Source organism: Salvelinus alpinus, chromosome 5 (assembly GCF_045679555.1).
Source record: "Salvelinus alpinus chromosome 5, SLU_Salpinus.1, whole genome shotgun sequence".
NCBI lineage: Eukaryota > Metazoa > Chordata > Actinopteri > Salmoniformes > Salmonidae > Salvelinus > Salvelinus alpinus.
The window spans coordinates 25,789,741-25,813,177 of NC_092090.1; the positions used below are offsets into that span (position 1 = coordinate 25,789,741).

Consider the following 23,437-nt stretch of genomic DNA (forward strand, 5'->3'; position numbering starts at 1 on the left):
GTTACCCGGGAGAAAAGTGATTTATTCTCGGGATGGAACATTTGTAAAATACCGGAAAAATATTCAACCTTATTATGTATGTATGTATGTATGTATGTATGTATGTATGTATGTATGTAATGTATGTATGTATGTATGTACAGTGCATTCGGAAAGTATTCAGACCTCTTGACTTTTTCACATTTTGTTACGTTACAGCCTTATTCTAAAATTGATTAAATTGTGTTTTTCCCTCAACAATCTACACACAATACTCCATAATGACAAAGCAAAAAGGGGACATTCAGATACTGTCCTGAAGCCACATCTGTGTTGTCTTGGCTGTGTGCTAAGGGTCGTTGTCCTGTTTGAAGGGGAACCTTCGCCCCAGTCTGAGGTCCTGAGCACTCTGGGGCAGGTTTTCATCAAGGATCTCTCTGTACTTTGCTCCGTTCATCTTTGACTCGATCCTGACTAGTCTCCCAGTTCCTGCCGCTGAAAAACATCCTCACAGCATGATGCTGCCACCACCATGCTTCACCGTAGGGATGGTGCCAGGTTTCCTCCAGACGTGACGCTTGGCATTCAGGCCAAAGAGTTCAGTCTTGGTTTCATCAGACCAGAGAATCTTGTTTCTCATGGTCTGAGAGTCTTTAGGTGCCTTTTGGCAAACTCCAAGCGGGGTATCATGTGGCTTTTACTGAGGAGTGGCTTCCGTCTGGCCACTCTACCATAAAGGCCTGATTGGTGGAGTGCTGCAGAGATGGTTGTCCTTCTGGAAGGTTCTCCCATCTCCACAGAGGAACTCTAGAGCTCTGGTCACCTCCCTGACCAAGGCCCTTCTCCACCGATTGCTCAGTTTGGCCAGGCGGCCAGCTCTAGGAAAAGTCTTGGTGGTTCCAAACTTCTTCCATTTAAGAATGATGGAGGCCACTGTGTTCTTGGGGACTTGCAATGTTGCAGAATTTTTTTGGTACCCTTCCCCAGATCTGTGCCTCGCCACAATCCTGTCATGGAGCTCTATGGACAATTCCTTCGACATCATGGCTTGGTTTTTGCTCTGACATGCACTGTCCACTGTGGGACCTTATATAGACAGGTTTGTGCCTTTCCAAATCATGTCCGAAACGGCACAGTGATGCCGAAACGTTGGTGATTTACCCAATAAATGACTGGGAGTTTATATATGGAGTGTGCGACTCTCTTTATTTTTATAGTTTATTCGCCGTTCGTCCACACAAAACAATGTTTCTGGGTGTGCGCCAGCTCATGTTTTTCAATCAATTGAATTTACTACAGGTGGACTCCAATCAAGTTGTAGAAACATCTCAAGGATAATCAATATAAACAGGATGCACCTAAGCTTCATTTCGAGTCGCATAGAAAGGGTCTGAATCCTTATGTAAATAAGGTTTTTCAGTTTTTTATTTTTTATAAATTCCCCCCCAAAATCTAAAAACCTGTTTTCGCTTTGTCATTATGGGATATTGTGTGTTTAAAAAAAAATACAATTTTAGAATAAAGCTGTAACATTACAAAATGTGGAAAAAGTCAAGGGGTCTGAATACTTTCCCAATGCACTGTATCTCAACGGTGGATGACACAACTCAGTCTCCCATACATACATTACCTGCAAAGAACACAGTCTTCTCCTCCAGTGGGTTCTCATAGGCAGCGTCGATGGTGACAGGGAGCTCATGCCAGTAGGTGGCTACCAGCATGGGACCTGAAGGCTTGCCCCGGAAGTTGGTTGACCTGAATATGAACCTGATAGAGAGAGCAGAGAGAGGAGTTACCTACTGGTTCAAATCATGTCTATCCTATATCCTGTATATCTATCCTACCCTGCCTTTCTAAGGTCTTCGAAAGCCAAGTCAACAAACAGATTACCGACCATTTCGAATCCCACCATACCTTCTCCGCTATGCAATCTGGTTTCAGAGCTGGTCATGGGTGCACCTCAGCCACGCTCAAGGTCATAAACGATATCTTAACCGCCATCGATAGGAAACAATACTGTGCAGCCGTATTCATTGACCTGGCCAAGGCTTTTGACTCTGTCAATCACCACATCCTCATCGGCAGACTCGACAGCCTTGGTTTCTCTAATGATTGCCTCGCCTGGTTCACCAACTACTTCTCTGGTCGAGTTCAGTGTGTCAAATCGGAGGGTCTGTTGTCCGGGCCTCTGGCAGTCTCTATGGGGGTGCCACAGGGTTCAATTCTTGGACCGACTCTCTTCCCTGTATATATCAATGATGTCGCTCTTGCTGCTGGTGATTCTCTGATCCACCTCTACGCAGACAACACTATTCTGTATACTTCTGGCCCTTCTTTTGACACTGTGTTAACAACCCTCCAGGCGAGCTTCAATGCCATACAACTCTCCTTCCGTGGCCTCCAATTGCTCTTAAATACAAGTAAAACTAAATGCATGCTCTTCAACCGATCGCTGCCTGCACCTGCCCGCCTGTCCAACATCACTACTCTGGACGGCTCTGACTTAGAATATGTGGACAACTACAAATACCTAGGTGTCTGGTTAGACTGTAAACTCTCCTTCCAGACTCACATCAAACATCTCCAATCCAAAGTTAAATCTAGAATTGGCTTCCTATTCCGCAACAAAGCATCCTTCACTCATGCTGCCAAACATACCCTTGTAAAACTGACCATCCTACCAATCCTCGACTTAGGTGATGTCATTTACAAAATAGCCTCCAAAACCCTACTCAATAAATTGGATGCAGTCTATCACAGTGCCATCCGTTTTGTCACCAAAGCCCCATATACTACCCACCACTGCGACCTGTACACTCTCGTTGGCTGGCCCTCGCTTCATACTCGTCGCCAAACCCACTGGCTCCAGGTCATCTACAAGACCCTGCTAGGTAAAGTCCCCCCTTATCTCAGCTCGCTGGTCACCATAGCAGCACCTACCTGTAGCACGCGCTCCAGCAGGTATATCTCTCTGGTCACCCCCAAAACCAATTCTTCCTTTGGCCGCCTCTCCTTCCAGTTCTCTGCTGCCAATGACTGGAATGAACTACAAAAATCTCTGAAACTGGAAACACTTATCTCCCTCAGTAGCTTTAAGCACCAGCTGTCAGAGCAGCTCATAGATTACTGCACCTGTACATAGCCCATCTATAATTTAGCCCAAACAACTACCTCTTTACCTACTGTATTTATTTATTTATTTTGCTCCTTTGCACCCCATTATTTCTATCTCTACTTTACACTTTCTTCCACTGCAAACCAACCATTCCAGTGTTTTTTATTTTATTTTTTTACTTGCTATATTGTATTTACTTCGCCACCATGGCCTTTTTATATTTTTATTTATTTATATATATATTTTGTTTGCCTTCACCTCCCTTATCTCACCTCACTTGCTCACATTGTATATAGACTTATTTTTCACTGTATTATTGACTGTATGTTTGTTTTACTCCATGTGTAACTATGTGTTGTTGTATGTGTCGAACTGCTTTGCTTTATCTTGGCCAGGTCGCAATTGTAAATGAGAACGTGTTCTCAATTTGCCTACCTGGTTAAATAAAGGTGAAATAAATAAATAAATAAAATAAATGTAAGAGGGGGCAGAGAGGAGAGGAGAGAGGGGGAGAAAGGGGGGGGTCAGGTGAAGGGAGAGTAGAGGGCAGTAGGGAAGAGAGGAGAGGGGGGAAGGGGGAGGGGAGACGGGAGAGAAGCAGTGAGAAAGGGGAGAAGGAAAGAGGCAAGGAGAGAGGAGAGAGGAGGGAAAGAGAGAGGGGAGAGGGGAAAGAGAGAGGAGAGGAGGGAAGGGGGAAAGAGAGAGGGGAGAGGGGAAAGAGGGAAAGAGAGGGGAGAGGAGGGAAGGGGGAAAGAGAGAGGGGAAAGAGGGGAAAGAGAGAGGAGAGGAGGGAAGGGGGAAAGAGAGAGGGGAGAGGGGAAAGTGAAGGGCAGTAAGAGATGTGAGAGGGGAAAGTAATAGGGAAAGAGAGAGAGGGGCAGTAAGTGAGAGGGAGAGTTTCAGCAGCCCAGGCAGCGAAGCCACAATAGCCTGATTCATTCAGCATCTGGTTCTTGTTAGGACTGGGGTTTATCGAAGCCAAGGGAACAAGACCCATCTTGCCCAGATTTCCAACAGGCAGCTGCATGAGCAACAACAGCAGCAGCAGCTCCCCAAGTCTTTTCCATTGACCTATTTTTCAAAGAGCCAGATATTTCTCAGATAGATAAAGCCTGTTAATGGTTATAAAATGCTATGCAGATATGGACAAAGTAGTCATATGATGATCTGCTATAGCAATCTATTCAAGGTAGAGGTATGTTTAATTAGTCCCACAAAACAAGCCAACCTGACCCTAAATCAGACAGGAAGACAATCCATGTCCACCTCTGATTGTGAGATTACAGGAAATCATATACCTGGGTCACAGAGATTACATCATTTCACTCATTCTTGTCACATTCTGGATGCATATGTAATACACTTCCTGCATAAGATGCAGCCAGAGAGGTTGGAGAAACCTAGCTAGCAGGGCTGTCTGTGTTCAGTGTCTGAATCCCATACAGATCCACCTCATCACCGGCAAAACCGGCCGTGATTGGGCCCAGCGTCGTCTGGGTTTGGCCGGCGTAGGCCGTCATTGTAAATAAGAATTTGTTCTTAACTGACTTGCCTAGTTAAATAAACTTTCAATAAAACAATCACTAGGCCAGTGAACAGTGACAGTGTGCGTGGGTTCAGTTAAGTGGATTATTCTGCAGACTTCCCACTCAGCCCTGTGCTGAGACATTGACTGTAAACAAGGTGCTGAGCACACAGTGAAGTTAGACCACCAGCATGTCTTACTCATCCTTCATGTCCAGATCTGCTTTCCATCACCATGCTGAGACAGGAGAGATTAGAGAGAGGATTCTACCTACACCAGAGAGATTAGAGAGAGGATTCTACCTACACCAGAGAGATTAGAGAGAGGATTCTACCTACACCAGAGAGATTAGAGAGAGGATTCTACCCACACCAGAGAGATTAGAGAGAGGATTCTACCTACACCAGAGAGATTAGAGAGAGGATTCTACCTACACCAGAGAGATTAGAGAGGATTCTACCTACACCAGAGAGATTAGAGAGGATTCTACCCACACCAGAGAGATTAGAGAGAGGATTCTACCTACACCAGAGAGATTAGAGAGAGGATTCTACCTACACCAGAGAGATTAGAGAGAGGATTCTACCTACACCAGAGAGATTAGAGAGAGGATTCTACCTACACTAGAGAGATTAGAGAGGATTCTACCTACACCAGAGAGATTAGAGAGAGGATTATACCTACACCAGAGAGATTAGAGAGAGGATTCTACCTACACCAGAGAGATTAGAGAGAGGATTCTACCTACACCAGAGAGATTAGAGAGAGGATTCTACCTACACCAGAGAGATTAGAGAGGATTCTACCTACACCAGAGAGATTAGAGAGAGGATTCTACCTACACCAGAGAGATTAGAGAGAGGATTCTACCTACACCAGAGAGATTAGAGAGAGGATTCTACCTTCACCAGAGAGATTAGAGAGAGGATTCTACCTTCACCAGAGAGATTAGAGAGGATTCTACCTTCACCAGAGAGATTAGAGAGAGGATTCTACCTTCACCAGAGAGATTAGAGAGAGGATTCTACCTTCACCAGAGAGATTAGAGAGAGGATTCTACCTACACCAGAGAGATTAGAGAGAGGATTCTACCTTCACCAGAGAGATTAGAGAGAGGATTCTACCTACACCAGAGAGATTAGAGAGAGGATTCTACCTACACCAGAGAGATTAGAGAGAGGATTCTACCTACACCAGAGAGATTAGAGAGAGGATTCTACCTACACCAGAGAGATTAGAGAGAGGATTCTACCTACACCAGAGAGATTAGAGAGAGGATTCTACCTACACCAGAGAGATTAGAGAGAGGATTCTACCTACACCAGAGAGATTAGAGAGGATTCTACCTTCACCAGAGAGATTAGAGAGAGGATTCTACCTACACCAGAGAGATTAGAGAGAGGATTCTACCTACACCAGAGAGATTAGAGAGGATTCTACCTACACCAGAGAGATTAGAGAGGGGATTCTACCCACACCAGAGAGATTAGAGAGAGGATTCTACCTACACCAGAGAGATTAGAGAGAGGATTCTACCTACACCAGAGAGATTAGAGAGAGGATTCTACCTACACCAGAGATATTAGAGAGATGATTCTACCTTCACCAGAGAGATTAGAGAGAGGATTCTACCTTCACCAGAGAGATTAGAGAGGATTCTACCTTCACCAGAGAGATTAGAGAGAGGATTCTACCTTCACCAGAGAGATTAGAGAGAGGATTCTACCTTCACCAGAGAGATTAGAGAGAGGATTCTACCTACACCAGAGAGATTAGAGAGAGGATTCTACCTTCACCAGAGAGATTAGAGAGAGGATTCTACCTACACCAGAGAGATTAGAGAGAGGATTCTACCTACACCCGAGAGATTAGAGAGAGGATTCTACCTACACCAGAGAGATTAGAGAGAGGATTCTACCTACACCAGAGAGATTAGAGAGAGGATTCTACCTACACCAGAGAGATTAGAGAGAGGATTCTACCTACACCAGAGAGATTAGAGAGAGGATTCTACCTACACCAGAGAGATTAGAGAGAGGATTCTACCTACACCAGAGAGATTAGAGAGAGGATTCTACCTACACCAGAGAGATTAGAGAGAGGATTCTACCTACACCAGAGAGATTAGAGAGAGGATTCTACCTACACCAGAGAGATCAGAGAGAGAATTCTACCGACACCAGAGAGATTAGAGAGAGGATTCTACCTACACCAGCGAGATTAGAGAGAGGATTCTACCTTCACCAGAGAGATTAGAGAGAGGATTCTACCTTCACCAGAGAGATTAGAGAGAGGATTCTACCTTCACCAGAGGGATCTGCTCTCCAAAAAGTGTTAGCTGGGTGACAACACTTTTAAACTGATGCACACTGTGTCCAGTCTAGTAGCCCTCCAGACTCCAGACATTACACTGACTCACTAGACTGGTGACTGCCCTCCAGTCTGTGACTTCCCTATTTATCTCTCTCTGTATTTTCACTGCTGCCTAAAAATAGGGAGAAGCAGAACAAAACAAAACAAAATGGATGCACACAGAAATGAATATCCTCATGGGCCCTAGGCTATTTTTATTAACCTTGACATTGGTTGACAGCTCCATGAAAACTATTTTTTGTCCGAGGAAACGAAACGCCAATAACCTTAGTAGTCTCTATCCTAATCTTTGTTTATTGACTTGAGTCTCCATCTCTCATCACTCTTTGTCTCTATATTGAATCTCTCCTCACTTTCTCTCTATATTGAATCTCTCCTCACTCTTTCTCTCTATATTGAATCTCTCCTCACTCTTTCTCTTTCTCTCTATATTAAATCTCTCCTCACTCTTTCTCTCTATATTGAATCTCTGCTCACTCTTTCGCTCTATATTGAATCTCTCCTCACTCTTCCTCTTTCTCTCTATATTAAATCTCTCCTCACTCTTTCTCTCTATATTGAATCTCTCTTCACTCTTCCTCTTTCTCTCTATATTAAATCTCTCCTCACTCTTTCTCTCTATATTGAATCTCTCCTCACTCTTTCTCTCTATATTTAATCTCTCCTCACTCTTTCTCTCTATATTGAATCTCTCCTCACTCTTCCTCTTTCTCTCTATATTAAATCTCTCCTCACTCTTTCTCTCTATATTGAATCTCTCCTCACTCTTTTTCTCTATATTGAATCTCTCCTCACTCTTTCTCTCTATATTGAATCTCTCCTCACTCTTCCTCTTTCTCTCTATATTAAATCTCTCCTCACTCTTTCTCTCTATATTGAATCTCTCCTCACTCTTTCTCTCTATATTGAATCTCTCCTCACTCTTTCTCTCTATATTGAATCTCTCCTCACTCTTTCTCTCTATATTGAATCTCTCCTCACTCTTTCTCTCTATATTGAATCTCTCCTCACTCTTTCTCTCTATATTGAATCTCTCCTCACTCTTCCTCTTTCTCTCTATATTAAATCTCTCCTCACTCTTTCTCTCTATATTGAATCTCTCCTCACTCTTTCTCTCTATATTTAATCTCTCCTCACTCTTTCTCTCTATATTGAATCTCTCCTCACCCTTTCTCTCTATATTGAATCTCTCCTCACTCTTTCTCTCTATATTGAATCTCTCCTCACTCTTCCTCTTTCTCTCTATATTAAATGTCTCCTCACTCTTTCTCTCTATATTGAATCTCTCCTCACTTTTTCTCTCTACATTGAATCTCTCCTCACTCTTTCTCTTTCTCTCTATATTGAATCTCTCCTCACTCTTTCTCTTTCTCTCTATATTGAATCTCTCCTCACTCTTTCTCTCTATATTGAATCTCTCCTCACTCTTTCTCTCTATATTGAATCTCCCCTCACTCTTTCTCTCTATATTAAATCTCTCCTCACTCTTTCTCTCTATATTAAATCTCCCCTCACTCTTTCTCTCTATATTAAATCTCTCCTCACTCTTTCTCTCTATATTAAATCTCTCCTCACTCTTCCTCTTTCTCTCTATATTAAATCTTTCCTCACTCTTTCTCTCTATATTGAATCTCTCCTCACTCTTTCTCTCTATATTAAATCTCTCCTCACCCTTTCTCTCTATATTGAATCTCTCCTCACTCTTTCTCTCTATATTGAATCTCTCCTCACTCTTCCTCTTTCTCTCTATATTAAATGTCTCCTCACTCTTTCTCTCTATATTGAATCTCTCCTCACTTTTTCTCTCTACATTGAATCTCTCCTCACTCTTTCTCTTTCTCTCTATATTGAATCTCTCCTCACTCTTTCTCTCTATATTGAATCTCTCCTCACTCTTTCTCTCTATATTGAATCTCCCCTCACTCTTTCTCTCTATATTAAATCTCTCCTCACTCTTTCTCTCTATATTAAATCTCCCCTCACTCTTTCTCTCTATATTAAATCTCTCCTCACTCTTTCTCTCTATATTAAATCTCTCCTCACTCTTCCTCTTTCTCTCTATATTAAATCTTTCCTCACTCTTTCTCTCTATATTGAATCTCTCCTCACTCTTTCTCTCTATATTAAATCTCTCCTCACTCTTTCTCTCTATATTAAATCTCTCCTCACGCTTTCTCTCTATATTAAATCTCTCCTCACTCTTTCTCTCTATATTGAATCTCTCCTCACTCTTTCTCTCTACATTGAATCTCTCCTCACTCTTTCTCTTTCTCTCTACATTGAATCTCTCCTCACTCTTTCTCTTTCTCTCTATATTAAATCTCTCCTCACTCTTCCTCTTTTTCTCTATATTAAATCTCTCCTCACTCTTTCTCTTTCTCTCTATATTGAATCTCTCCTCACTCTTTCTCTTTCTCTCTATATTGAATCTCTCCTCACTCTTTCTCTTTCTCTCTATATTAAATCTCTCCTCACTCTTTCTCTCTATATTTAATCTCTCCTCACTTTTTCTTTCTATATTGAATCTCTCCTCACTCTTTCTCTTTCTCTCTATATTGAATCTCTCCTCACTCTTCCTCTCTATATTGAATCTCTCCTCACTCTTTCTCTTTCTCTCTATATTGAATCTCTCCTCACTCTTCCTCTCTATATTGAATCTCTCCTCACTCTTTCTCTCTATATTGAATCTCTCCTCACTCTTTCTCTCTATATTGAATCTCTCCTCACTCTCGCTGTCTCTGTTCCATCTCTTCTCACTCCTCTGCTCCATGGCTCTGATAGCTAAACCATCTGGTGACCTAGAGCCAACAATGAATAACTAGGGACCAAAGTCATCCCACCACTGAAACCTGAGATACAGCCTAACTGGCCCTCTGAGTCCAGATCTCATGCAGCTATGGGTTTGGTACTGTAACTCCTCCATAGAGATGTCGGATCTTAATTTGATCACTCTTTTGTTGATGAGAATTTTCCTGCACAGCAGTTTATTCAAGTTTTAAAGAGGCTTCTAATGTTTGCAATTTCCACTTTAACATTTCAGACTCGATTTGCACGAACTTAAAATGTACAACCCCTACAAAAAATGTCCATTAATTATGATCCAAATAATTATTCACGTTTCCTTTTGCTTCAGGATTATTTCTCTACTGTAGCAAACTGGCTCAAATGAAGATCCTACAGCCGTAACTCCCTCCGTAATGGCATTTCCCTCCATCTGAGAGATACACCCCATAATTATAGCTATCATTGAATATGTGTCATTGTTAATGATATCATGGTATATGTGGTATCTGGAACTAGAACACCGCAAAGCATTTTGAATGAGACAATGATCCTGCTGATGAGGAAATGGAGAATCTCTCCTGAAATCCCCAGGGCCAGTGTCTTGTCCACAACACATCACTGTATAGGTATTCTGCCAGCTTTTATCATGGTGGCTGGATATCTTGTGGATTTGGATTCTCTAGGATGTTTGAGCAGTAGACAACAAATGATATACCTAAAAAATAACCAAACTAACCCAATCAAAGATATGATTTACAGGCATAGTCAAATCATTTCTAAACTAACTTGTCACGTTCCTGACCTTATTTCCCTTGTTTTGTATTTATTTAGTATGGTCAGGGCGTGAGTTGGGGTGGGTTGTCTATGTGTGTTTTTCTATGTTGGGATTTTGTGTTCGGCCTGGTATGATTCTCAATCAGAGGCAGCTGTCAATCGTTGTCCCTGATTGAGGATCATACTTAGGCAGCCGGGGTTTCACGTTTGGTTTGTGGGTGTTTGTTTTCCTGTGTCAGTGTTTGTGCCACACGGGACTGTTACGGTTAGTTCGTTTGTTATTTTGTATCGTGTATTGTTTTTGTGTATATTAAATATCATGGAAACTTACCACTTTGCACATTGGTCCTCCGATCCTTCTCGCCTCTCCTCGTCCGATGAGGAGGACGAAATAGACTGCCGTTACAGAAACACCCACCACCAAAGGACCAAGCAGAGTGGTAAAGGACAGCAGCAGCAGCGGCAGAAGACACAGGACTCATGGACTTGGGAGGAGATTCTGGACGGCAAGGGACCCTGGGCACAGCCAGGGGAATATTGCCGTCCCAAAGCAGAGTTGGAGGCAGCGAAGGCAGAGAGGCGCTGGTATGAGGAGGCAGCGCGGCGACGCGGTTGGAAGCCCGAGAGTCAGACCCAAAAATGTATTGGGGGGGGGGGGGGGGCACACGCGGAGTGTGGCTAAGCCGGGTAGGAGACCTGAGCCAACTCCCCGTGCTTACCGTGGAGTGAGAGGGCGTCGTACCAAATATTACGTTGACACATCAACCAAACACTACACTGTTTATACAGTAGTTTATAGTCCACAGAACAGCCTTCAGCATGATGTTTGTCCCTGTTCCCTGAACAGCGTTAATGCATGGTGAACCACAGCGAGTGAAGACTTAACGCTTAACTAAAGCAGGATTCTATGAACTAAAGCAGGATTCTATGAACTAAAGCAGGATTCTATGAACTAAAGCAGGATTTGTAAGCATGATTTGAGGGTGGTTTCCCTCCAGCCCCAGACTCAGGGTGGGCAGGGGGCAAAGCCAGGCAGCCTGAATGACTGCAGTCTTTTGAGTCCAAAAAGTCTACTTGTTTGCTTTGGACACCGTTCCAACTCAGCAATGACAGATATATAGTAAAGCTCACCTTAAAACTTTGAAGGCTAAAAGATGTGGCAGGCAAAGTCTGAGAAGGAACATATAAATGTCCAATGAATCCTAATCTAAACCTGCTTTTCAGTCACAATTTTGTCATTTGGATTGCATGCAATAGCTTATTGTTTGGGTTGAAAGTGTTCCTAACATAATTTGTCCCAGACAGGATTAATCTGTTGTGGTGAAGAGTTCATGTTTCAGAGGGAAAGTACACTGAGTCATGGAAAGCTGAGAATGAACCACAACAGATAATGTAAGATGGAGAGATACAGAAAGCCTATTCCTTTTCTCCTTTTCTACACTACATAGGACAATCTCAGTTGAAGTATGTACCCTGTACTGTATAGTAGGGTCTGGTTTACAATCTTAATAACAGGCAGACATTTTGGTTTACCATAGTTGATACAGGATTGTGAGAGTGGTTATTATTACCAGTTGTTTCATAACTTATCACAGCATGGAATAAGCATTAGAGCTCAGACAAACAGAGATAACACCACCCCCTTCATTCAAACAAAACACCTGATTGCCAAGAGAAAATAATGCATTCTGAGACCAAACAAAGCCCCCTATTAAACTACCCATTGTTTGTGGTGAAATGATTTAGTTGTGGGTTGTGAGGTCTAACTTGTGGACTGGTCTGCTCCAATGACTCTAACCACAGAGTCTAAAATAAGAGTCTTCAGGTTATATGTTCTTTCTGCCTGTTTCCTGTAGACAGATCAGTGGTCAGATTGGCAACATGCTTTTTGAGAAGACCAAACAAAAGTGGATTACCTACAAGTCAAATGTTGCTCTAACCATTGGCGATCAGAAGTAATACTGTAGAATCCCCAGTAAATAATTTACCTGTCCTTGAAGAAGAAGGTCTCTCCTCTGATCTGGGCCACAGCATCAAACACCACAGGTTCATTACAGATGTCCATAGGAGTGACTGGGCCCTGGGTGGGAGGCACGGGCTTGTCTGTACCAGCACCTGAGAGGAAAAGGAGAGGCAACATGGTGAGCATTGAGTAGATGAGATTGATATCCTTCAACAGGAGAAATACATTCGTTACCTGATCATTCACCAAAGCACTCTGGTTATGAACGGCGGGTGAAGTCGTGGTTACACGTTATTTTAAAGGTACCTACATAATGACTTCATAACACATTCATAACCCATACATAACCCATAAGCAGTACATAAGAATTTCAAACTGACCATAGAGCTCCTGGATGCCCTTGATGTCGTCGTTGGACAGTCTAAAGTTCTTGGTGAAGGTGTACATGGGGGCCATCAGAGCGCCAGGGTCCTGGGAGTGCTCCAAGCCCAGGGCATGGCCAAACTCATGGGCCGCAACCAGGAACAGACTGTAGCCTGGACAACACCAATAGGAGTGAGAGATACAGCAACACATATTCAAAGCATAACAAGTCAAGTTATATTCAGGTGAATGAGAATAGTTTCCATGTTGGGAAATTCCTGTTGGCCACTTTCCCTTCATTCTGCATAGACAATGACTAAATACATGAATGAATAAAACTGAATAATAATACAAATGATTCAAATAAATAAACATGAATTGTCATTGTCCACTAAACTGCTAAAACCACCTACAAACAAGCATAATGTCAAAGGTCATCGATTACATATTTACCTTGATCAGGACAGAAGCCCCACTTGCGGTCATCGTCGTAGCTCTTGGTGGAGGCGCACCACATCTTGCCGTCGCTACGTCCAGAAGCGGTGCAACTGTCATAAGTGTCTCCAAGGAACGTGAAGGGGAACACACAGGGGGAACCCTCCGAGTTTCCTCCAACGGTGGACATGGCTGCATGGGTGAACAAAAATACATATTTCAGGACCAAATGGACTTTTCTTAATGTGCCGATGAGGTAGTGCTAAAAGTTATCAATTTGATTTGGGTTGAATTGCTAAATGGATTTGCTTGAGAAACTACCATGAATGTAATGACATTGACATCAGATGTATTTTTCATCTACAGTATATCCAAAACAAAACCAAATACCACTCTCCAAAAAGTGGCTTTTCTTTTGCTGCATGATAATATTATATCTGGGATCTGGGTTGGTACAGCACAGTACTGGGCCTGTGTAGTTTTTTAAGCAGCCTGTTTCTTATTCAGTGCTTCTTACACACAAGACTACACTGCACGCCAGCATTCCCAACCAATTAGAACCAGATGAAAACCTCAGCCTTAACCCCCCCCCCCCCCCTTTCTGCCTCTCTTTCTCTCCCCATATCCCGCTCTCTCACTCTCCCGACTCTCCCCCAAACCCACTGACACAATGGAAATAACCCCCGCCAGCAGCCACTCAGTAAAATACTTTTACAGTCATTCAGGAGACTAGCTGCTGCAAGATTGGAAACCATAGGTCTGGAACATTATGACATTCTCCTACACCAATACATGGAGGCATCAGCACAGCACACCTTGACTAATAAATGCAAGCACCCATGCTAATGATGCGCAGGTTGACTCATAACCCGCAGTCCCGGGAGGAGGTTACATTGAGGTTTTTCTTTCATTATTTTAGGCTATCTGGTATTAGTGCATAAGCCTAAGCTTCAGGGCTTAACTGTACGTGTGCCAAATAGCCTACACCGCCAATCACCAAATAATGCTTTTGGGAATGGGCAGAAAGCCAAATAATGCTTTTGGGAATGGGCAGAAAAAGTTCACGTCAATACACAGAGACAATAAAGGACATTGTCGAAGTTGAATTCAATAAGACAAAAGCTGCGAAAGGAGAATTGAAAACAAATAGGAGGGAGAAAAGTAATGTTATAGGAGGGCCAGAAAAGTAATGTTCAGAATATATCTGTAGAAGTGGTAAAAGAGGATTAGCAGTAGCGGCTATGTTATGTTTGATGGTTGTGAGGTGGTACACAAATTCCACAGCCACAAGACGGGACTTCAAATAGGCCTATGGCATGTCAAGGCAACTGTAGCCTACTGTTAAGATTGGTTAATGGAAACTGAAATCTGGACACTGACTGTAGGTCTATAACCTCTCACATAGCCTTAAAAATAACTCCTGCAGAATTAAGCATTTCTTGCAATTCCTTTTACCTCTTGGCTTGGTTTTTGCTCTGACATGCACTGTCAACTGTGGGACGTTATATAGACAGGTGTGTGCCTTTCCAAATAATGTCCAATCAACTGAATTTACCACAGGTAGACTCCAATAAAGTTGTAGAAACATCTCAAGGATGGTCAATTGAAACAGGATGCACCTGAGCTCAATTTCAAGTCTCATAGCAAAGGGTCTGAATACTTACACGACCGTTCAAAAGTTTGGGGTCACTTAGAAATGTCCTTGTTTTTGATAGAAAAGCACATTTTTTGTCGATTAAAATAGCATCAAATTGATCAGAAATACAGTGTAGACATTGTTAATGTTGTAAATGACTATTGTAGCTGGAAACTAGCTAATCCAAGTTTATCATTTTAAAAGGCTAACTGATCATTAGAAAACCCTTTTGTAATTATGTTAGCACAGCTGAAAACTGTCGTTCTGATTAAAGAAGCAATAAAACTGGCCTTCTTTAGACTAGTTGAGTATCTGGAGCATTAAATCAAATCAAAGTTTATTTGTCAGGTTTACAACAGGTGTAGTAGACCTTATAGTGAAAGTGCTTACTTACAGGCTCTAACCAACAGTGCAAAAAAGGTAGTAGGTGAACAATAGGTAGTTAAAGAAATAAAACAACAGTAATAAGACAGTGAAAAATTACAGTAGCGAGGCTATATACAGTAGCGAGGTTATATACAGTAGCGAGGTTATATACAGTAGCAAGGTTATATACAGTAGCGAGGCTATATACAGTAGCGAGGTTATATACAGTAGCGAGGTTATATACAGTAGCGAGGTTATAACAGTAGCGAGGCTATATACAGTAGCGAGGTTATATACAGTAGCGAGGCTATATACAGTAGCGAGGCTACATACAGGCACCGGTTAGTCGGGCTGATTGAGGTAGTATGTACATGTAGATATGGTTAAAGTGACTATGCATATATGATAAACAGAGAGTAGCAGTAGCGTAAAAGAGGGGTTGGGGAGGGGGCACACAATGCAAATAGTCCAGGTAGCCATTTGATTACCTGTTCAGGAATCTTATGGCTTGGGGGTAAAAACTGTTTTACCCCCAAGCATTTGTGGGTTCGATTACAGGCTCAAAATGGCCAGAAACAAAGACCTTCTGAAACTCGTCAGTCTATTCTTGTTCTGAGAAATGAAGGCTATTCAGAAACTGCCAAGAAACTGAAGATCTCATACAACGCTGTGTACTACTCCCTTCACAGAACAGCGCAAACTGGCTCTAACCAGAATACAAAGAGGAGAGGGAGGCCCCGGTGCACAACTGAGCAAGAGGACAAGTACATTAGAGTGTCTAGTTTGAGAAACAGACGCCTCACAAGTCCTCAACTGGCAGCTTTATTAAATAGTACCTGCAAAACACCAGTCTCAACGTCAACAGTGAAGAGGCAACTCCGAGTAACAAAGAAAAAAACATATCTCAGACTGGCCAATAAAAAGAAACGATTAAGATGGGCAAAAGAACACAGACACTGGACAGAGGAAGATTTAGAAAAAAGTGTTATGGACAGACAAATCTAAGTTTGATGTGTTCGGATCACAAAGAAGAACATTCGTGAGATGCAGAAAAAATGAAAAGATGCTGGAGGAGTGCTTGACGCCATCTGTCAAGCATTGGTGGAGGCAATGTGATGGTCTGGGGGTGCTTTGGTGGTGGTAAAGTGGGAGATTTGTACAGGGTAAAAGGGATCTTGAAGAAGGAAGGTTAATCATTTTGCAACGCCATGCCATACCCTGTGGACGGCTCTTAATTGGAGCCAATTTCCTCCTACAACAGGACAATGACCCAAAGCACAGCTCCAAACTATGCAAGAACTATTTAGGGAAGAAGCAGTCAGCTGGTATTCTGTCTATAATGGAGTGTCCAGCACAGTCGCCGGAACTCAACCCTATTGAGCTGTTGTGGGAGCAGCTTGACCGTAAGAAGTGTCCATCAAGCCAATCCAACTTGTGGGAGGTGCTTCAGGAAGCATGGGGTGAATTCTCTTCAGATTACCTCAACAAATTGACAACTAGAATGCCAAAGGTCTGCAAGGCTGTAATTGCTGCAAACGGAGGATTCTTTGACGTAAGCAATGTTTGAAGGACACAATTATTATTTCAATTAAAAATCATTATTTATAACCTTGTCAACGTCTTGACTATATTTCCTATTCATTTTGCAACTCATTTCATGTATGTTTTCATGGAAAACAAGGGCATTTCTAAGTGACCCCAAACTTTTGAATGGTAGTGTATGTAAATAAGGTATTTCAGATACGTATTTTTAATACATTTGCACAAAATTCTAAAAACCTGTTTTCGCATCATCATTATTATTTTTTTTAGAATAAGGCTGTAACGTAACAAAATGTCTGCACTGTATAATGACAGCTACATGTATCTAATTATAGACAAGTTGGCTAGCAAATAGCTCACCAAAATGTCATAAATTATAAGCAGACACATATCTAAATCAGGCAAAAAAAATATCCTGTTCCCCCTGTCAATTTTTTTTTCTGCCGTCTTCGACTGTAGCCTACAGCACATTTTCTACATTCACGGGTTAGGGTTAGGGTTGGGTGAGGGTTATGGTTGGGTGAGGGTTAGGGTTGCGTTAGGGTTGGGTGAGGGTTAGGGTTAGGTGAGGGTTAGGGTTGGGTGAGGGTTAAGGTTGGGTGAGGGTTAGGGTTGGGTGAGGGTTGGGTGAGGGTTGGGTGAGGGTTAGGGTTAGGGTGAGGGTTGGGTTAGGGTTGGGTGAGGGTTGGGTGAGGGTTAGGGTTGGGTGAGGGTCAGGGTTAGGGTTGGGTGAGGGTTGGGTTGGGTGAGGGGTAGGGTGAGGGTTAGGGTTAGGGTTAGGGTTAGGGTTAGGGTTAGGGTTAGGGTTAGGGTTAGGGTTAGGGTTAGGGTTAGGGTTAGGGTTGGGTGAGGGTTAGGGTTAGGGTTGGGTGAGGGTTGGGTTAGGGTTTGGTGAGGGTTGGGTGAGGGTTGGGTGAGGGTTAGGTGAGGGTTGGGTGAGGGTTGGGGTTTGGGTTGGGTGAGGGTTAGGGTTGGGTGAGGGTTGGATGAGGGTTAGGGTTGGGTGAGGGTTGGGTGAGGGTTGGGGGTGAGGGTTAGGGTGAGGGTTAGGGTTAGGGTTAGGGTTAGGGTTAGGGTTAGGGTTAGGGTTAGGGTTAGGGTTAGGGTTAGGGTTAGGGTTAGGGTTAGGGTTAGGGTGAGGGTTAGGGTTGGGTGAGGGCCTCAGATTTTCTCTATCACATATAGTCGGGCGGTTGCGGATGGGTTAATAGCAATAGTGAGCGGGTGAAGAAACAGCTGACCCGCGCACCACTAACACACGCTAGCACACACACACACACACAACCTGGCTCAAGTACAATCGAAAGCACACACATATTTCAATATAATCCTCAGATTAAGGTTTCCATGCAACAGTTAGGTCTGTTGGATGCATCAGTGCCCATAGCTGTTTGGGTTAACACAGCTGATGAGGCTTGTATGCTATAGGGAAGGAGAGACACCTTTGGACTTGGGCAGTATGAACTGGGAACCCACCTGTTTCAGGGCAGAACCCGTAGGACTTGTCATTGTCATAGTTCTCAGTCGTAGCACACCAGCGGTAGCCGTCGTCACGCCCCTGAGTGGTGCAACCGTCATAGTTCTCCCCTTGGAAAGTGAAGGGGAACTTACAGGGAGCTCCGTCTGCGTTTCCACCCAGGGTGAACAGCACTGTAACACAGGAAGTTGAAGGAATTATCTATACAGTTTACAGTAGGTTTCCATCATTTAATAAAATGCCATGGCAGTTACATTGAGCCTGAGTTTGAGTGATTTCACAGATTCAATCTTAAACTAACTGAACCGCAAAATCATTCTTTGTCAGGGTGTTACACATCCACTCTGTCCAGAATAAAATGTTTATTGCTACAGTATATCAACAGTCTATAAAACTATCAACAAGAGAAATGTTTCACAAGACTTCACTGAGTACGCCATTTTCTCAAGATCAAAGGATAACCAGTTAGGAAGTTTCATAAGACTGTTGGTCTCATATGAGTCGACTGTAAGCCTATATGTTTTGGCGCTCATTTATGGTGAGTCTATACCCTAATGTCAGTACCATGGACAGCAGCACAAACAGACAGACAAAAGGATTGATGAAAAGCTTCATGAATCTGGCCCAGCAACACAGAGAAGTGGGAGTATTTTATGACCCAGACAACAACACTAGTTTCCCAGAATGTACTCCCACCCACTTGGTCCCAGTCCAACAGCAACACAGCTTCTTCTAACTAATCACAAACCTCTCATCTGGAGTAACTCCTGGCCAACTCCTCGTCAGAAACTATAGCTAAAACAACAATAGACGTTCCTTGAGACTGCTGAATGCAACACTCTTAACTTTATACACTCCATGTAGATATCAAAATGCATACTAAAACTCTTTTGCACAATACATTCACAGGAACTCTTTAGAGGAAAGAGAAAAACACAGCCATGCTGGCTCCTACTCACACTCATGGGGACAGAAACCGTATTTGCCGTCGTCGTCAAAGTTGTATGTGGTGGAGCACCAGAGGAATCCATCATCACGGCCCTGATTGGTACAGCTGTTGTACTCCTTCCCCATAAACATGAAGGGGAACTTACAGAACTCCCCCTCTGCATTACCAAACTTCACCTTCACAACTGTGGAGGGGGGGGGGGGGGGTGATGATCAAAAGAGCTCAATCAACAGAGCTGTATCAGATACTGTGGTTCAGCTATCTACATTTATTTGGTGAAATGTTAACGGCAAATTGCTCTAAAAACGTGGCATGTATGACCATGAATAAATAGGTGATAAGTAAAAACAAGTAGGTTTATATATTAGATCAGGATGAACTCGTATTTACAGACTTTATTTACAACTCAGACAGTACAGTCTCCAGTACCTTGTCCTTCTCCCAGGGTCCACTGCTCGTCGTCATCAAAGTGGGAGTCTCCCCCGGTGCCTGGTCCAGGAGCAAAGGCATGAGCCAGCAGACCATCTTTACCATCGAAGGGGTAGCCATCACCATGCTCTGTGGATTCACATAACAAGGGTTAAAACAAAAGGACTCAAGGCAACGATCAGTATACAATTACAGCCTTACTGGATGGATTCAACTCAGAATAAAACTGTTTCTGAAGTAGCTAGTGTTAGACTTCAACAGTGTAGATCACGTATGGGATGGTGCCATGAAGACATGTAATGAAAACATGTCATTCTGGGCTTGAGCAACTAGTAACTCACACATAGGCAGGCCTACGGTACTATACTATACGATTAGCAGCACTGAGCACCCATCATCTAATCTAGTTCCCAGCCATTTCCGCCCTTTCACGCAATAACCGGGTGATGAGTAGCTTGGCTACACCAGTCTGAACGAAGATGAGAGCAGAATTAAGTCTGGTTTAACTAGGCTACTCATCATCCGGCATTGCTGACGTTTCATACAGTACATTCAGCAGAATATAAAAGTCAAAACTGTTCTGTAATACCGTACCGTTGCGGCCAAAGTTAATCATGATGTCAGCCTCTCCATCCATGAGGCGGGTGAACTTGAGTGGGGTGACGTCACTCCACACTTTGAAGGCCCTTAAGAAGGCGTCATCAATAGTCTCCTCGTCCAGGTCAGGAGAGTGGCCTAGAATCCTGAGAGGTGGAACACAGAGAGGAGAAGAAACTGAGGAGGAGACTCATTAAACAACTCATCCCTGGCTGAAGATGTGCTGCATGATACATCTTACATAATGGAATATTACTGTGTGATTGACTAGGTATGCTTGAGGAAATACACCTAATACAAGCAGAAGATGGACCAATGTCAGCATATAAAACCCTCAAACGTGAGATTCACCTATGTCAAAACGCAGAAGACAAAAGCTTGTACACCCATCTCTCTTCTATTTACAGGACAAAAGCAATAGATCAGAGCTTTCCTAAACCCCCCTTCTGGACATAAAGTCCATCAGTCTTCAGGCCTTGCCTATGACTCATGTGCTTAGAATGCTTCATGAGAGAGTCCAGCAACTAACCCCTGCTATGTGAGTCTGTATGAGCAGGATAACGCTCTGTCTCTTGTTGTTTTGGTTAACTTCTCCCCATCTTTGTTTTTCCCATGGTACATACAGTGAGTCTGAGTGGTCATGAGGACACAGAAAGGGCTGATGTAAACAACAGAAATTTACTCTCTTCTTAACCTCAAATAAAAATGGTCAAACAAGCACACATTGTACAGGAATGTTGGAGTTAGCAGATTGTGGTTGGGTTGGTGGGCAGCAGATAGTTGAGGTTTTCATCTCCCCAAAACAAACTACAGGGCCTGGAGGAGTCATTTCCTTAGCCATTTCCTTAGTTCAGCAGTCAGCACATTGCACAGCAACATATGAAGTTATATGGAATACAACCCTATTGCACATGGGGTTCAAAGCCTATTGCACAACTCCCTATACCAAAACACTATTTGGGCCAAACATTTACATTACATTTACATTTACACAACGAACATGTTTTGACCACTGACCTGTAGGTGATGGCGTTTTGCTGCCACTTGGGTTTCCTGTGGAAGAAGTTGTATTGGGCAACATCAGGAACTCCACAGCGGGGCTTCTTCATGATCTCCACTGTCTTGGGGTCGATCTCGCCCGTCTCTTGCAGCGAGAAGAACTTCTGCATCTTCTTCAGGGTGTCCTTCAGCACCATGAGATTACATCTGTCTTGTGGGCAGCCATAGAACTTGTTCAGATAGTGCTGCAGAAGGGAATAAAAGACAAGCCTATGAGTTGATATAGGATCTATTCTGATGCCTTCCTACTCTATATAGTGCATTCATCTATGTAGACATCCTGTATCAATGAATACATGAACATTTGTGTGCATTACATAATGAAACATCCCCACTGGGCACAGATGTCAGTTCAATGTCTGTTCCACTTGGTTCAACGTAATTTCATTGAAATGAGTGGAAACAACGTTGATTCAACCAGTGTGTGCCCAGTGGGTATCCAACTATCAGGTCTGAAGCCAAAACATTACGAGTTTCATGAATGATTTGTCATTTTAAAGTAATTCACAAATGGTAGAATGGCATTTAAGTTCTATCTTCCTGAATTTATTGAAAATAACCGATAAAGTAGTTTGAAGCAAAAGTCGCATTACATCCCCACTATGAAAAGTTGTTTAAGGAACACTTACCAGAGCCACTTCTTTGTCTGTTTTTGGACTATCGTCTCCTGGGAACTTGATAATGGGCGAGGGGGCTGCAGAGGTTTTCTGGAGAAAGGCGAGTAACTGTACCAAGAACACTTTGAGGACAAGGTGTCGGGTGCTAAATGCCGTCTGGCACCCCATCTTTCCCCGGTGGAGAATCGCTGTGTACGTAATCGGGATGGAGAAAACAGAACGATTCTGGTCTGGATGTAGTCCTCTTGCCTCTTCTGTTGCTTTATCTTCTTCTCAACGGGACATTCTGCACTGCAACCCAGGTCTGCTAACTCAGTTGTGCTTACACATGCAATTTTGTATGCTGCTTTCCACGGGAAGTGTAGGCTACAGACTGCGCAGTCTCCCCAAATCGGGGAACGTTGGAGAAATGTAACCGGAGACCTGTTCCAATTACGAGTTTACTGCGTAATTCCTGGCCTCTGTGGTCGGTGTTCTTTGCATTGTAGGCTAGGCCTGTTCGTTGTATTTGCGCATACATTGAAGCGGGTACAATGAAGGCACGAATCCAGCATAAATAGTAGATAGATTGACAATGAAACCAAACAGATAGGGAAAATTCAGCATAAAGAGCGCGCCTTTCTAGGCTACCGATGAACAGAGGCCATGGGTCGCGGGACTACAGGGGTTGTCTTGTAACGCTTCGATCACACCGACAGGGCCATTGCGGAAAATAGTATGGATATGTATTCAACAAAAGTTCAACATTCAACTTCTGCTACCATTTCTGTCAAGCCGTCTACACATACAGTTTGACGCATACATTCGATAAATCCAACGTATGCACCACACAGAACGCACAGCAACTGCAATGGTGCAAGCTAAACGCAGTGTTTCATTGGAAATGAATGTAATTCTTGTGTGCCAAAATGCAGGGACTCTGACGGTGTGTTTGAAGCGTAAGTTTTAGCAAATGTTTATGAGCTCCTCTACACCGCATTCATCCACTCAGAGGACCAAACACCAGATCATGACATGAAATAAGGAAAGAGACAAATGTTGCGTCAAAACAACCACTTTAACAGTGACAACGAAATGTGTAGCCTAATATTGCTAGAAATAGTTAAGTTGAACAAAATGTTAAAACCACTGAAAAAGTTGGAACATGAGTTCAGCAAAGTCACTCTCTAACCAGGCCCTGAAGTTGAGAGTTCACCTGTTCTGTCCTGGCTACAGCGCCTCTTTTAAGACGTTTCTGATTATGTTAGCAAAATGCCTACAAAAGGCGTCAGCAAAAATGTTTCCCTGACACCTGTTGCTGCAAGGAACAGTACATTTAGTATCCTAGGCATAGGTGTGGCTTACTACTTCATTCATAGAAAAAAAGGTGCTATCTTGAACCTAAAAGTTTTTCAGCTGTCACCATAGGAGCACCCTTTGAAGAACGATTTTTGGTTCCAGGTAGAACCCTTTTA

General features: G+C 43.0%; 1 protein-coding gene across 1 annotated transcript in view; it reads right to left on the reverse strand.

The window, feature by feature from the left end:
* The window catches only part of LOC139575813 (72 kDa type IV collagenase-like), a 29,774-nt gene extending 7,398 nt beyond the window's left edge, over positions 1 to 22,376 (reverse strand). The window contains exons 1-10 of the mRNA XM_071401139.1: positions 21,996 to 22,376; positions 21,325 to 21,551; positions 20,305 to 20,453; positions 19,711 to 19,839; positions 19,292 to 19,465; positions 18,332 to 18,505; positions 13,330 to 13,503; positions 12,894 to 13,049; positions 12,539 to 12,665; positions 1,610 to 1,746 (exon numbers count right to left, since the gene is read on the reverse strand). Of these exons, the coding sequence (XP_071257240.1) occupies positions 1,610 to 1,746; positions 12,539 to 12,665; positions 12,894 to 13,049; positions 13,330 to 13,503; positions 18,332 to 18,505; positions 19,292 to 19,465; positions 19,711 to 19,839; positions 20,305 to 20,453; positions 21,325 to 21,551; positions 21,996 to 22,151 (1,603 nt within the window). The 5' untranslated portion in view covers positions 22,152 to 22,376. The remainder of the gene's footprint in view (positions 1 to 1,609; positions 1,747 to 12,538; positions 12,666 to 12,893; positions 13,050 to 13,329; positions 13,504 to 18,331; positions 18,506 to 19,291; positions 19,466 to 19,710; positions 19,840 to 20,304; positions 20,454 to 21,324; positions 21,552 to 21,995) is intronic.
* Positions 22,377 to 23,437: the final 1,061 nt, after the last annotated feature.